Source organism: Amblyomma mixtum, chromosome 3 (assembly GCF_055824585.1).
Source record: "Amblyomma mixtum isolate Tamu chromosome 3, ASM5582458v1, whole genome shotgun sequence".
NCBI classification, from domain to species: Eukaryota; Metazoa; Arthropoda; class Arachnida; order Ixodida; family Ixodidae; genus Amblyomma; species Amblyomma mixtum.
In genome coordinates this window covers 256,448,251-256,463,818 of record NC_143014.1, presented here as the reverse complement: position 1 = coordinate 256,463,818, position 15,568 = coordinate 256,448,251, and the positions used below count along the sequence as shown (strand labels likewise).

The 15,568-nt window shown below is 43.8% G+C and overlaps 1 protein-coding gene across 2 annotated transcripts in view; it reads left to right on the top strand.

Annotated features, from left to right (window-relative positions):
* Positions 1–15,568, top strand: part of LOC149354471 (histone-lysine N-methyltransferase SMYD3-like) — a 68,323-nt gene that overhangs the window by 34,097 nt on the left and 18,658 nt on the right. For both annotated transcript variants that reach the window (XR_016291331.1, XM_089583338.1), the window contains exons 8-9: positions 1,773–1,877; positions 12,032–12,110. Coding sequence is in view for 1 of the 2 variants with exons in the window: in XM_089583338.1 (XP_089439464.1) it covers positions 1,773–1,877; positions 12,032–12,110 (184 nt within the window). In the remaining variant the exon portion in view is untranslated. The remainder of the gene's footprint in view (positions 1–1,772; positions 1,878–12,031; positions 12,111–15,568) is intronic.

The window sequence follows — 15,568 nt, the reverse complement described above, 5'->3', positions numbered from 1 at the left end:
AATAGAAAACAGCATTTAAGGCATTCCTCCGCATTTTATACATCTGAGAACGGCTTGGCGGAGTTGATCTGATCGAGCCATTGCATTCTACAAGCGTTCATATCGGTTCCAAGGAAGGACACACAGAAAAAAAGACATTCGTTTCACATTTACCAGTGCGCATCGACAGCTTGAGGAGTATCACCGGGCATGGCCACCAGATGGCACCACTTTCCCGTCATCAGCATGCAGTGGCAGGGCACGGTACACGGTGGCGGTAGCGGCACGCGCTATGCTGAAAGTATCTCGCATTCGAGTTTCGATAAGTCAGGGAAGGCCATTGATCAATGTTCCCTTCTGCGCCATCCACTTGGCGATTAAGCATCGATGGGCCAGCTGGGCGACCACATGGTTGAGTTGTAACCATAGAAACGATTCTGCCAGCCTTGGCAAGAATGAGTTACAGCGAACTGGCAACCATGGTGTGCAAACTTCCGCAACGTCCTCAGATAGGCTGTTGTGAATGGTCCCCTCCCAATGTCGTCATTAGGAAAGTGGAATGGGAATGGGAAGCCCCGCCGAAATTGAGTTGAGGGCAGCATTTTGTTTGCTTGTATTTTGAAATTTCTTCATTGAATAGCTCCTGTTCCTATGCATCGATTCCTGCAATTCTTTTTGAGTCAGCATCTGTGTGACATAAAGAATCGACCTGAAGTATAGCCAGCATTCCTTCAAGCACTGTTTTGCAGCCCCTTTAAGCCTGCACACTTAAGCCTGCACACTTAAGCCTGCACACTTAAGCCTGCACACTTAAGCCTGCACACTTAAGCCTGCACACTTAAGCCTGCACACTTAAGCCTGCACACCTAAGCCTGCACACCTAAGCCTGCACACTTAAGCGCACACTTAACACTTAAGCCCGCACACTTAAGCCCGCACACTTAAGCCCGCACACTTAAGCCCGCACTCTTAAGCCCGCACTCTTAAGCCCACACTTGCTGATTTCGCTGTTGTCTGTCTGAAGCCTGTGGCAAGTGGCAACCTGCCCATCAGGTTGTGGGCAGCCTGCAGGCAGGCTTTATGGCCAGCTGTGGAAAGTGCATTAGCACTTAAGTCTGCAATCAGTGATTTTGGTGATGTTTGTCTGAAGCCTGCTTGACATTGAGCAACCTAGGTTGCCCCCCTAGGTGCAAGGTGGGCTACCTAGCTCACGTGACCCTATGATGTCACCACAACCTGCCCACCAGATTGTGAGAAAACTGCCTACCGTGGCAGGCTGCAATTAATTTATGATTGGTTGCAAGAGGTTACTTGGGAAGAGCAACCTTGCAAGCACCAATGGTGGCAGCCACTGCATGGCAATGGCGCTTCGTTTAACCACTGCACCAGGAGTGTTGTGAGGACTCCCAGCAATCTATGAATGTAAAATAGAGAACTTTGCAAACCAGTACTTGCACCAAAACTGAAAGCGAAGTGAAAACTGAAGTGCTAGCACGCCTAATTCGCATTTGTTGAACCACACTGAATCATCCATCTTTTTTTGTGTGTTTTTTGTGTGCTCACTTTTGAAGCACTTTTATTTTTTTATGATGCATGTTCACTCACTAATATTTTGTATTTTGTGTGTGTTATTATTGAAATATGTGGTATGAGGGGGTTTGCAGTGTATTTACTAAATATCTTCGCCTTTCTTTCTTTTTCATTTCGTTTAATGAATTGAAACACGTTTACTCTCTCCAGCCATTTGTAGTGCGATTGTAATAATGATTTTATACCAGTTATTTTTATTGCAGGTCAGAGTAAGCTACATTGATGTGCTGGCTCCAAAGGAAGTGAGGATGCAGGAGTTATCAAGCCGGTACTACTTCTGCTGCTCTTGTGAGAGGTGCTGCGACAAGGTATGTTCTCTGCTCACTGCATTGTGTTCTCAAGGTCAGTATTTTAGCTCATGTGCCCTTAATTCTTAAAGTCATCATGATGTGCCACATGGAATTGAAGCTCCTCCTTTCTCTCTTACTTGTCCTCTTATGCTCTGAGTGCAAGTCCATGGGTAGCCTTTGGCCCTCCAGCTCCTCCTCTGTGCTTTCTATTCCTGAGAAATCACTTTCTTTTGACTGTTTGTGTGCCTGCTTCGTTGCTAGTAGCTACTACATGGAGTGGTGCACTAACATGGTTCATTAGAAAGGCCTCAGCGACTGCGGCCAGTCCTGCTATGTGTGAAGCATGCAGCCAGTGCAGCAGCGTGCGTTTGTCTTTTTGCTTTCTTATCAAGAGCACTTCTTTCATATTAATGTTGTAGTACTACCATATACCATTCTGCAAATCTGACCTGAAGGAAGCTGTTGGGCCATGTTTTAGATGCCCACTTTGGCCAATGTATGAAAGAGATGGTTTGTTGTGATCTGACAGGCGAGCTGGTCACTAAATGTAACTTTCTGCTTCACAAATACTATGTAGTCGACATTTCATGTGAGGAAGTAGGTGGTGATTGCAAAAAGGTGCAGTACATTCATTCGGTGGCTCAGTGGCTATGGTGCTCGGCTGCTGACCCAAAAGACGCGGGTTCGATCCCGGCCGCGGCGGCTAGAATTTCTTTGGAAGAGAAATTCTAGAGGCCCGTGTACTGTGCGATGTCAGTGCACGTTAAAGAACCCCAGGTGGTCGAAATTTCCGGAGCCCTTCACTACGGTGTCTCTCATAGCCTTAGTCGCTTTGGGACGTTAAACCCCAAAAACCAAACCAAAAACCAAACCAGTACATTCATTGTCACTAATAAGCATGATGCAGTCAAAATATGTGTAAAGAGATCACTCCCAAGAAATTATACAAAGCTATGTGCAAGGCTGCTTTATTGACAAGTGGAAAGTGATCCTTGTGCGAAATAATTTTTTTCACCATTGAAATGTTTGAATCATAAATGAAGCTTAAGCAGACAATACATTGACCTTGAAAACATGCATGAATTTTTTTTTGACTACCCAGGAATGTATGCACTTTGTCGAGCTCATGACTCCATCATTTAACAGTACTGGTAGTGTGGCGGGAAATACATGCCTCTCTGGTATCTTGTGCATGTTCATGGTCATCTCCGCAAGCAGCAGGGTTGCAGCTTATTAGGTTTAGGTTATTGAGCTGATTAGCACAACCCGTTTTCCTTCCCTGTAGTTTTATGTTCTTTAGATCTTTCTGCTACTGTCTGTAGCTGTCTGTGTCAATTATTCGAACCAAGAATTCATGTTTGCCACAGTATAACAGATTTTTTTTCTTTCATTCATTTCCTATTCACAATTGAATAACGCCTTGTTCCAGGAAGAAGTAAGTGAAACAAACATCTTCTGTGTCAGATTGCTTTTTTTATCATTTTTTTCTTCTTTTGCTTGTGATCTAAATGAATTGGAACTGGAGTGGGAATTTGTTTTTAAGGTGCTGTTCAGAGGAGTGGTCTCAGAGTGCTGTTTATGTATGGTTTTTAAAAGGTAACAGTATTGGGCAGTGTTTTCATTGTTAACTTGTGACTAAAAGAAGCCTAGTACATAGGGGAGTTCTAAATATATTTAGGTGGGTTATGGTTTATGGGGGTTTAATGTCCCAAAGCAACTCAGGCTATGAGGAACACCATGATCAAGGGCTGCAGGAATTTCGCCCACCTGGGGTTCTTTAAAGTGCACTGACATTGCCCAGTACACGGGCCTCTAGAATTTCGCCTCCATTGAAATTCGACTGACGTGGCCGGGAATCGTAAATATATTTAGAGTAACAGTTCTTGAAAAAAACAAAACAAAAACCCTTCTACCATTGTTTTGCATAACCTTCTAGATTCTAAGTACATCTGCTTCTCCTGACTGCTGACATGGAAGCAAGAAAATACATGCTCAGACATAGGCTTGGGGCTGTGAATTGCATTTTTGAGGTCACAGACTGAAGGAAGCTTGCAGCCTTTAACCCTTTCAGGTGCTACGCAAACGACTGCTTACACTGCGAATTTGCAAGTTTTTCTGGGAGTGTGCTACAGCTAACAGTGATTTCTTTGTTTGATATGAATTTAGCGCTCTTCTTATTGCAACTGGTGTGCTTTTTAATGTTTTCCAGGGAGTGCAGTACATAATATTTCTGAACACAGTGAGCTTGGCAGCATGTCCATTGACATACTTATGTAGACAGGTTTTGTCACTCATAATATAATTTATTTCTGTGTTTCTAGTGTCATGTGCACCTTTTGAAAAAGATATGATCCCCTCAAGTACTCATTTGACAAATCAGATCCTGGTACTCGGTGTTTCTATTTCCAGCTATTGTAACACTTTGTATGAAAAGTTGTACATGCCTCTAAAAAAATAAGCATTGATGTTTTGGATTTCAGACCTTGAGGTCTGCATGAACTATTTAGATTAAAAAAAAAATTCTGGAGAAATGGTAAGTATACTAGTACCTGAAAGTGTTAACAAAGAGGTTGTTTTCGATTATGTAGCAAGCAGTTCTGTGCATAGGTTTATTACTGATGTTTATGCTAGCACTTACTACTCTGGCACTTACTGCGTTAGCCATTATGCATGAGCTCATTCATTGTTACTGGTCATGTGCATGTACACTGTGTGCAGTCTCCCAGAGTTAGATGCTAGCTTCAGTCAGTACTTGGAGAAAGCAACACTTGGGCATTTGCATGCAAGGGGCTTTTGCACTGGTAAACGAGACGTGGTTCAGGGGTCTATGGAGCACCCAGTTCTCTGCTTCTTGTCGCATCTTGAATTGGCCCTGCTGACATCCTCTTTGGTAGTGTTCAGTCTTCGACTGGGTTGGGGTCAGGCACTAGCATTAGAGCTGCTGCTGTATCATGGTCACATTTCTCAGCTGCTAAGGAAACCTAGAACAGATACCCCAGTTTTCAGCCTCCTTTTGTATTCATAGGTGTCTTTGCAGAAGTATGCACCATAGGGCTGTTTGTTTAACGGTCTAGTTTCAAGATTTCGATATCTAGGCCTGAACCATCCTTGCAGCTTCTGATGCTGTCACATTGGTAGTATCATGAAGCAGCCTGCCAACTGATTTTGTTATTCTTTGCTCTGTTAAATATCTCTTAAAGAATTTATTAAGTATAAGTTACATCGGCAAGCTTAGTTGCTTTGTTTATTATTTCAAGTTTACTAGCTTCAGCTACTTTGCTTTCATGTGCATGCTGTGCCGAGGAGATTAGTGTGTAGAGTAGGCTTGTTCAAATAGTGGCTTTTGGTTGGAAGTGAATTCGAAAAAAATAATATTTTTAGAATAATTTTGAAGTGAATATTTTGAACACTTCTAGCACTCAAAAAAGTCTGACTGGCACACAGTAGGCATTTTCAATGTCATGTATTTTTCTAACACACAAGGCCATTGCATGAAAGAAAGACAGACTGCACTGAAGCTTTGTTGCACTCATTGACGATATGTCGACCTGTTGTAAAAATACGCATAGGAAATTAGGGGGATGAGACCTACATGTGGTGCCAATCTAATTGTGAGGTGTGGGACCTATTTGTGAGATCTCTGACTGTTGGTCTTGGCGGTTGCCTTTTTGCACAGCGGTTGCTTTTAAGTGGTGATTCGTGGGCACCTGTGTGGCATATGTGTCGTGCGCCCAGTGCCACCCCGCGTCAGACTTCGGAAAGGGGCACCCATCACCATGTGTCTCGTGCTGGCATCGTCTCATGCCATCGCGCTTGATTAGCGAATTTCGCGCAGAGAAGAGCGGCTGCGACAGCTGCACTCAGCTCAGACTTGTCCCCTAGAAGTCATATGAGCTGCTGTGCCAGTTCTGGCCTGTGTGCATCACGGGTAGTGCAGGGGCTGCCACCTGCCAGGTACAGTTCTGGGCGCTGTTCTTGCGTCTGCTCGCGTCTGCTGTTGTGTGCACGTGCTGACTGGCTCTGGCATAGAAGAGGGCACGCACATCTAGGAAGTGTCCAGAGGTTGAATCTAAACCACACGAAGCTAGCATCACAGAGCCATGATTGTCTTGATATGAATATCTCAATATTTCGAGCACCAAATATTCAGATCAAATTGGATAGGAAATACTTCACTGGTTGACCCAATATTTGAGAGTATATCGAATGTTCACACAGGTCTAGTGTAAAGTCAGAGGAAGTGGGAACTACCTTTCATGTTTACATTTCTGTCTGACTGAATACGGCCATTTTTTTCTTAAAAAATGCAAAATCTCTTGTTGCAAAAGCGGCAATGTGCTTCTGTTGCTAACTTTGTTCCTTGTCCTTATATTCCTTTTATATTCTGTACTTCTTTGTAACTGCATTTTAGTTGTCGGAAGGACTGAGGAGCCCCCTAAATCATTCACTGGAATTTACTTGCTGCTGTTGCGCCCTTTGGTATCGGGTACGCAAAAACAGAAAGGAGTTCAGAACTGTGTTTACTGGCGCAGTCTGGTCATCATATGAGGCAAACTGAGGAAAGACGTGCCTCTTTACACTACACGTCTGACCGTGGAATCCAAAGCAACTCTCAAGTTTACTAGCATGAATTACTTTGCTACATGCGTGACTTGCTGAAAGTTCTTGAACATTTGTCCATTTGAAGAAATTAAGGATACAGTAGAATTTCTTTGTTAGGTTTTCCAAGATATGCTGAGGAAAGGCGTACAGTAGAAAACCAAATATGCGTCCCCAATTCATGCAACGACCCACATTTTACGACGAATTGGCATGGGCCCGGCAAACCTCTGGTATGTATAATGCATTAAAAACCTCGATTATACGACGGAAAATATGCACGCCCCGCTTCGTACGACGGCTGGTGGGAACAGTCCGGATTGAGATACTCTGGCAGAGCAATTTATTGGCAGCCGTGACGTCAACAAAGATGATTCCAGATCGGAATCAAGATAGAAACGTACGCGCAACGATGCGAGTGAGCGCGCGACGGTCTGTAGTCACGGTCCTGCTGACGGCTTGGACCCGAACTCTGTGTGTGCGACCGGCGGCCGTCGGTGCGAGACGGCTCACCTGGCCAGTTTTTCCGCGTGCTTCGCTGAAGAAAGCGTTAAAGAAATGAATTGTACGTTCATTTGAATTGTAACTTCGAGAATTGTAACTTCAGTGGATGAAGTTGTTTCTATCATTAATTCTTTTAGAAACACCTGCTCACCTGGAGATGACGAAGTTGCTGCTTTTCCTATCAAATGTGCTGTAAATATTATTGCTGGACCTCTTACGCATATTTGTAACAGAATACTGCTTTCTGGTGTATTCTCTAGCAAATTAAAAGTCGCACGCGTTACCATTTTATTCAAAGGAGGCAATAAAAATGACCCAAATAATTACCGTCCTATTTCGGTATTGCCTCTGTTTTCGAAGTTAGTTGAGCGTGTATACTCTACAGGCGACTAAACAATTTCTTACAAGCTAAACATCTTCACTGTCCCCAACAGTACGGTTTTCAGGCCGGTAAATCAACAGAATCTGCTCTGTTAGATATTAAGAACTCTATAATTAACAATTTTGAAAATCAGCTTTCTTCTGTTGGAATTTTTCTTGATCTGTGCAAAGATTTCGATTCTGTGCAAAAAACAATACTACTCCATAAATTAAAGACTTACGGGATCCATGGAGTGGCAAATTCACTTTTAGAGTTATCTAACTGCACGGATCTAGTTTACTCAGATTCATGATGTAAAATCGAGTTTTGGTATGATAAAATTCGGTGTCTCGCAGGGTTCAATTTTGGGACCACTTTTATTTATTCTCTATATTAACGACATTGTAAACATTCCATTAACTCCTAATATCATGATGTATGCCGACGATACTAATGTCTTTTTTTGCGGCTCCAGTTTCCTAGAACTTGAACACCAGTGTAATGCCTGGCTTGAGGAGTTAACGGTTTGGCTCTATGTTAATCAACTTCAATTAAACGTGAACAAACAAAATTTATGCTCTTCCATCCAAAAAACAAACCATTAGATCATCACATCCAACTATTTTTTAATGACTAACATCGAGCAAGTCCATAGTTGCCGGTTCCTTGGTGTGTTTTTTCGCAGCGATTTGGGTTGGACTGATCATATAAACTACATTATATTAAAAATGGCCAGATCTATTTATGTTATTTATCGTGTTAGGCATCTCCTTCCACTACAAGTTATATTTATATATATTTTTATATATAAATATAAATTATATTTTGCCCTTGTTCATTCTCACCTGGTGTATTGCAACTTAGTGTGGGGTACAAATTGCTTTCACTCCAGAAAAGAGCTCTACGTTTAAAAAGTTCAAGTTCATCTGTTGAAGCAAATCTTTTCGAAACATTTCATGTTCGCAATTTCTTTCATTCATACAATTTTAGTTCGGCTCTTCACATTTTTTATAAAGTCAAGCATGACTTTAGCTCTTTTTCCAATACTTACAATTCAAGAAACATTGCGTATGGTCTACGTTCCGTTGCCCTATTTACTGCAAGACCCAGAACAAATTATGGTAAACAAACAACAGATTATCAAATTATATCATTGTGCAATGCCTACCAGTCTCTTATTCAGATTGCTTTAGAAAGTTATAGTGTGTCTGTATATAAGAAAAAACTGACGATTCTTTTTCCCCCCAGTTAAATTTCAGCTAACTGTATACTTAGATTTTGTGTGTCTGTTTGTCTTCCTTTTCTTTTTTGAATGTGCATATTATAAAATGCTTTGTTTATTGTTAATTGATATTTATTATTGTCTATCATTAACTATTTTCTATTGTGATAATGTTTGCTCATTGTTTTTTATCTTTTGTCCATTCAGCCACCGTTTCCATGATGTGTTAATCGGGGTGTAGGCTTTGTCAGGAGGCATGATTAGTCTACCTCCTTTAATCTCACCTCGGGGGCATATTGTACATAATATGACCAAATAAACATACTACTACTACTACATTCCAGCATGAAGTAATTGCACATGCGGTAACACAGTTCGACATTCCTGTGACCATCGGCAGCTAGTTTCAAAGCGCTTTCCATTGCGGCTTCAGTGCGGGGCACGTTAGGCCTAGCGACGTCGAGCGAGCTAGGAGTAAGCGGCACATTCGTGTTGCAGGCGATAATCGTGTTTTATTGAAGTGAAAGCTTCACTACGGGACCTCGTGCTTTGATTGCTGGCTGCCTAGTTTTTACCTTCAAATGACCTCGAGCTTCGAAAGCCAAAGAAAGGCGCATAACTGGTCCCTGGGACAGTGGACACCTTAGTCACACTTTAAGCTACGAAACCAATGGAGCAGGAGCTTGGAAAGCAAAGGAAGGGCGCATAACTACCCTCTTGGAGCAGTGGGCACCTCAGTCGTGCTTTAAGCTACGTGGCGGTAGTGACAGATGTGCGCTGCATGTGTTGGCATTGACAACGTTGTGCCAGAAATGCGGCACTGAAGCCATACGCCGTAGGCGTTCATTGTGTTCGTTGGCGTTGACAGCGTTTTACACTTCGATGATTTTAAGGAAAGCAAGTGTACATAACTGGCTCCGTTGGTCAGTGGATGACTGAATCGTACTTATAGGTACATGGGGTGATGAGAGGGAGACGTGGACTGCATGCGTTAGTGCTGACAACATTGTCGCAGACACGCAGCACTGCTGTAATAGGCCGCATCGTTCATTGGGTGAGCAAACTCTCGCGATCAACCATTAACTGCCACCTTCCAGGGTGACAGGGTGGGTGCGCTGCCTCTGCAGTGTCCGGAACGCACTCAGCGTTACAGACGCCAAGCCGCTTATAGCTGCCCAATACGCCATAGCTTTTGCTTTCTAACCAGGTTAAGTAGTAGTTAAACTGCAACTAATTTTTGTTGATTGCGTAAGCAATACTACGCCAGGTCTAACCACTCATCACGTGGTCCGTGGACCCCTCTGCTCCTCGAGGAGCCACCGCCGTGCCTAACAGATGGTGCGACGTCAGCCTCTCCGTTGCCATTGCGACGCGTGACGTCAGCTTGCTCTCTCTACCGTAGCCAGGAGCAGCCGGTCGTGCCGTGCTCCTTGAGGAGTCTCGCCATGGAAGTAACCAACGAAGAGTCCATATCTGAATCTAGTTGCTCTACTGCCTCTGAACAGTTTAACTCTAAGGTGACAGCCAAGCAGGCTAGGAAAAATGCAAGAGAGAGGTTACAACGTGCCTAAGAAACGGAGGAACAACGAGAAGAATGACTGCGGAAACGACAAGAAGCCGAAGCAGCTAAATGAGCTGTATCGAGTTCAGGAGCTGGGATTAGGCAAGCTAAACAGAATGAAGCCAAGCGGATGTGACCAAGCATAACATTGTATTGCTTTCACAACCAACCAGGTTTAACCAGAGCTAAACCACACCAATTTTTTCTTTTGTGAAGCAAATTTTAGTACAGACAGCTGCCTGCTGCTGCGGAGTGACAGTGGTTCTAGAAGAAAGCCGGCGGCTGTGTGTGGTCTCAGAGCTAATTCTCGCAGGACGAAAACAAGTGCTTTTGTAGCGCACGGAGAAAGAACTTTAATTAATTTTTGAAAGCCACAGTAGCGGACGTATTTATTACGCGAATGCGTCAGTTGTGCGAGATTTTAGGCTACACGACACCTGGATTACACGATGGTTTCATGCGGTCCCGTCAAAGTCGTTTAATCGAGGTTCTCCTGTATCACCTTGGGAAACTTGTGATCCAAGATTTTCAGTAGACTCAAGAATTCAGAACAAAGGCACTTATTGCTTCTTTCGCCTCCTATAAAGGCTGGTTAGTGCTTGTTGGCACAGGATCTGAAGAGCTCTTCTGATGCTTGTATACTTCTATCCACACTGAAAGAAACTTTATAACATATCCAGTCTGACGATGGCGGGGCCAAAAGTAGCCTGAATATCTTCAGTCTTACTGTCGTCGTTTTCGGATGCTTTGACCCATCGCCCTTGTGTACCACAGAGAAGCCGCCCTGGCATCTGACTGCCGCTGGGCTTCTTTTTGTCTTGCATGTCCTTACGCTTGGCCCGTGCACTGATGCACTACTAAGCAGCCGCCATGGTACAGCTGTTGGGTTTCTGTTGATGTCGCATGCACCCAGGCTTGGCCTGCTCATATGTTAACACAACTATTGGTGGTCGCTAAAGGTATCACACAGTCAGCATTTGGGAACATCATGAACATACTTTTCGGGATATGTTATATGGGAATGTATTAACCAGAAGAACCATTAATACTGAAGTTTGGGTTTAATTAGTTGTCCATTATGAAGAAGAGCACACCAGAAAATACTGTTTCTTGAGGCGCTGTTCTGCATTACAACTAGAAGAAAAACAGTAACCCTACTTGACATTTTGGGGGCGGTGTCATTGGCAGCGGCGACAGCATGAGAGAAAAATCCTCGGACAAGCAACCTAGGCCATGTGACCTTGTGATCTCATCACAACCTGCCCACCAGGTTGTGAGTAAACTGTCCACCGGGGCAGGTGGACAGTTTACATTAATGATTGGTCAAGAGGTGTTGCTCATCTGGAGTCTGACAAGCCCCACTGATGACTTTGTTTGAAACAGCCACCTGCGGGGGCAGTGCCGCATCGCTTAAATGCTGCACCACTGCACCAGGAGTGGTATGAGGACTCCCAGCAATCTGTGAATGTAATGTAGAGATTGGCCAATTCCCCATAAGTGGGCATACCCATTAACACTACTGCGTCATACCCTTAAGGCGGAGCTTAAACATCCCCTCCAGTTTTTATTTCTTATGATTTTGGACATATGAACTGGGGACAAGCAGTGAAGTTCTATTTTATTTCCAATGCAATGTCTATGTGGGGGTCATTAGCACAGCTTTGATGCAATGATTGAATCCCAGATGTTATGACAGGCTCATTGCATGAACAGTTTTCATGCAAGCCTAGAAGCCTGGAACCCAAAAAACTCCAGGCTGTGTCCACAGGATAGGATTATCCTCTGCATGACGGCAGTCTGTATTCTCTCGTTTTTCTGTACCATGTTTGACTAAAAGCAATCATTGCACTGTATGCGCACATGGCACCAAAATTTAAGATGTACTGTGGGCCTTAAGTTGTGAAATGTCTGTGATCACTACCCAGGTACCCGAGTGTGTAACGGAGATGTCTTCTACACTTACCGCCACTGTGGAAGAAAAGATGAAGGAGCTCGAAGGAAATGGTGAGGGCTGACTATTATACCTTTTGACTTCTTTCATTTATAATGTAATGCCACCAGGTTTACCCTCATGACATTGCGGTACATTTCTAAAAAAATAAAAAAAATGGAATTCCAAAGACAGGTTTTTAGTGGTTTTGTGCATGCACTGCAGTAGTGGCTTGTTAAGTGTTCAAACTTCAGTGATCAGGTCTCTACATTTACTTATAGCAGCCTCTGTTGATTGCCCCCCCCCATCCCCCCCCTTTTTCTTTAATTCAGCTGTATATGTAAATCTAAATCACTGAACAACATTAGCACTGCTGTGTTTGTGTGCAGTGCAGGTGGTTAGTAAATGTGGCACATCTAAAGGGTTGCAGTAACCATCAGAAGAATAAACCTATAGTTGTCTTGGATTCTTTGTTATCATTTATTACCTCTGACCATTAGCACAAATAGCAATGGTAGATATTGCTACAGTGTCTTATTACATTTACATACTAAAGAGCGTATTATAACCCAGCCACACGTGGTTAAAAATTTTTGTTTGCTATTCAGGATTAGCTGTATTGCATGTATTCTACGGATGTGACTGGATTGTTTCCGAAAGATTGCGGTCGCACTTAATGATTCTGCAGTGTTTGGGTCTCTTCACGACACTCCAAGTGGACTAGCGGGAAAATTTCAAGTCTTTTTTAAATAGAGCATGTCTGACAGTCCTGGTCATTCTGATACCAACAATCTATACCTGTCTGCCAGCCTAACTGTCTGTCATCTTCACTGCATGACATTATAATGCAGGCACCAGTATGGGAAGGCTGGTGTTAGGTAACTTGAAGCCTAAACATTGTGCCGCCAAAATTATCACTGTGTTGTGTTTTTTGCATAATAATGCGAGTGATTCAAATTCTGCCTAAAAAACGTTTATTTTCCAAAATTTTCTCCTTTTAGTGTGGCACTTACTGTGCCTAAGCTGAAAGATGGCTTCTGGAACATATTATGCCACATTGAGCACAACAGAAATGAGTGAAATGTTGAGTGTGAGATCATGGATGGAGCTTAGTAGCTGTGCATGCAGAAGGTCTCCTCCATTTGGCTGCTCTTTCTGCACCAGTTCAGGCTTTGCAGCACTCTTGCACTTGATTTGTTAGTGCAGCTAGTGCCGCTTGTACTTCGGCACTAGATTCATCAGTTCTGCAGTTCTGCATTAGCCTCCTGGCGAGTTATCTTCTCGTGCAAGTAGTGTAAGGTGCTTGGCATGGCAGGTGGCTCTGCATCCATGCTTGTTTTAGTGACCGGCATTGAGACACCAGCATACCCGTGCTAGATTCGGTTTCTGCGCCATGCCTTCAGCAAACAGCTGAAATGACATTGCACGTGTGTGTCTGCATGTGTCTGTACATGCGTGTAAGCAACTGGCTGGCAGGCATACTACATATGGGTTCTGATCTTTCTGTTCAATCTCGCACTTTGCTTTACACCATTTTTGTGTGCACACATCAAGCATGAAATGCTTTTAGCTTCCGTTGTCGGCGACCTTGAGGTGACGTCAAGCCAAAACACAGAGCGTCTGGGCACCAATTTCCAGTCATCCGGGCACCAATTTTCAGTCATCCGGTATCCAAAACGGGATCATCCAGACACCAAACGAGATTAACGAGACGAGTTCTCCACTCTCTAAGCCCTTGTACAGTACCGGTGTACAAACGCTAGAACAACGGCTTCCGCACTGTCCCTACGGATGGCGCCACGGCCCGACATACTCATGCATGAAGACTGCCTGATGCCGGCGGTCGAGGCAGCAGTAGTTTGAAGCACGTTCGGGCATTCGAAATCAAGTCTGTCACTGTGCTGCAACATCAGCTCATGGCATTTCCCCCTTTGGCAGGCGGAGGTATACACGCTCGGGGAGCACTCGAATGCACTGCTTCTACATACTTGTAAGGCCTGCATCGCGTTGTGGCCGCGTATGCTTCTGCATCGTTCTGCATTTCAGTGCTGTTACTGTCACAGCTACTTAAGCCTAGCAACGGAGCCTGATGAAAGGAGAGGTAGGAAGCGTATTGCGTAAAGTGATTGCTTTGTGAGTTCTGCACCACAGCAGAAGACTGCTCGCCCTGGCCGACAGTGCCATGATTATGCGGCTGTTCACGAAAGTGACAAGGCGGCCATGGACCTGGACTGCCACACAGTTGCAGGTGATCGCTTCAACGCAACAAGAAGAAAAACCTGTGAGAGACGCTGATCGCACTGCCCTGTTGGAAGAAGAAATGTGGTTGAAGGCAGTGGTACGATTTGCTATACCCATAACCATTTCATGCTTACCTCAACTCTCGATAACGGGAGAGACGGTAATTTTTATTATAAGCAGCATGATGGAGCATTTGTATAAAAGGTGGAAGGTGAGGTGTTTTTAATTATGTGGGTGATCACAATGTTTGTGATGACTCGCTGCGGCATCTGCACCTCTGCTTACAAAAATTAGGTTGGGCGAGTAAAAAAAGGAATGAAAAGTAACAGCACTCAGCCCACACCACTTAAAGCACAACGGGCTTAACTCTGCTTACAGTAGCGACTGGTTTTGAAGTCGCCTGTTAGCCCACATCTTCACCTGCCAGCCAGTCTGTGATGGTCACTCCATCGACACCGTCTGCCAACAGTGAGCGCGAGCTGTGGAGTTTAAACAAGCCCAAGTTATCAGGCAACTCTTTTTGGATAGAATGGCGACAGCCTGAACCAGTCATATAAACTGTCAAGGGTCGTTTTGAGTGAGGGTCTGAATTAATAACCTCTTGAATTCAAAGTCCAAGTATTTCGTTTGTTGCCTCTTTAAAGTAATCGTTGACTCTGACGGTTGATCCACCCCACTTTGCACAACACAACTGAAATGGCAGTGTCAAAGCCTTCATCCCTTTTCGAATTAATAAATTTCATGGCTGCTCCACGAGATGCAATGATCAATACAGCTAGCAAACAAATACGCAATGATCAATACCGATAGCACAACCCTGCCTGTATGTCAAACCATGTGACAAACACCAACGACCAACCGTAGGAGACTAATGTTTCTGCACTTTTGTACTCAATTTGGCCACAGCATCGACAGTACTAGTGTCAGTCTACACTCACGACACAAGAACTGGCTCATTTTTGTGAACTAGTGCAGAAAGTGCAGCTAAATCATGGAGACCAAGAATAGGCAATCCTGCCAATTTCTTATGTACTCATGATTTCATGTTGGATTTTCTATATTCCCCCCCCCTCCCCCCACCGTTTTTTGTTTTGATGCATGCTGCTCAGCCAAGCCAACAACACACAGATATCTGTGAAGAACTGCATTGAAGCCACTATGTGCTAGCCAATAACACACAATGATTATGGTAACTGCAATGGAAATAAAGTAAAAGAGTTTGGGTATGTAATGGGTGCCATCTATGTGATTGTGCTCTTAATAACTGAAAAATTATCGGTGGAGTAAAAAT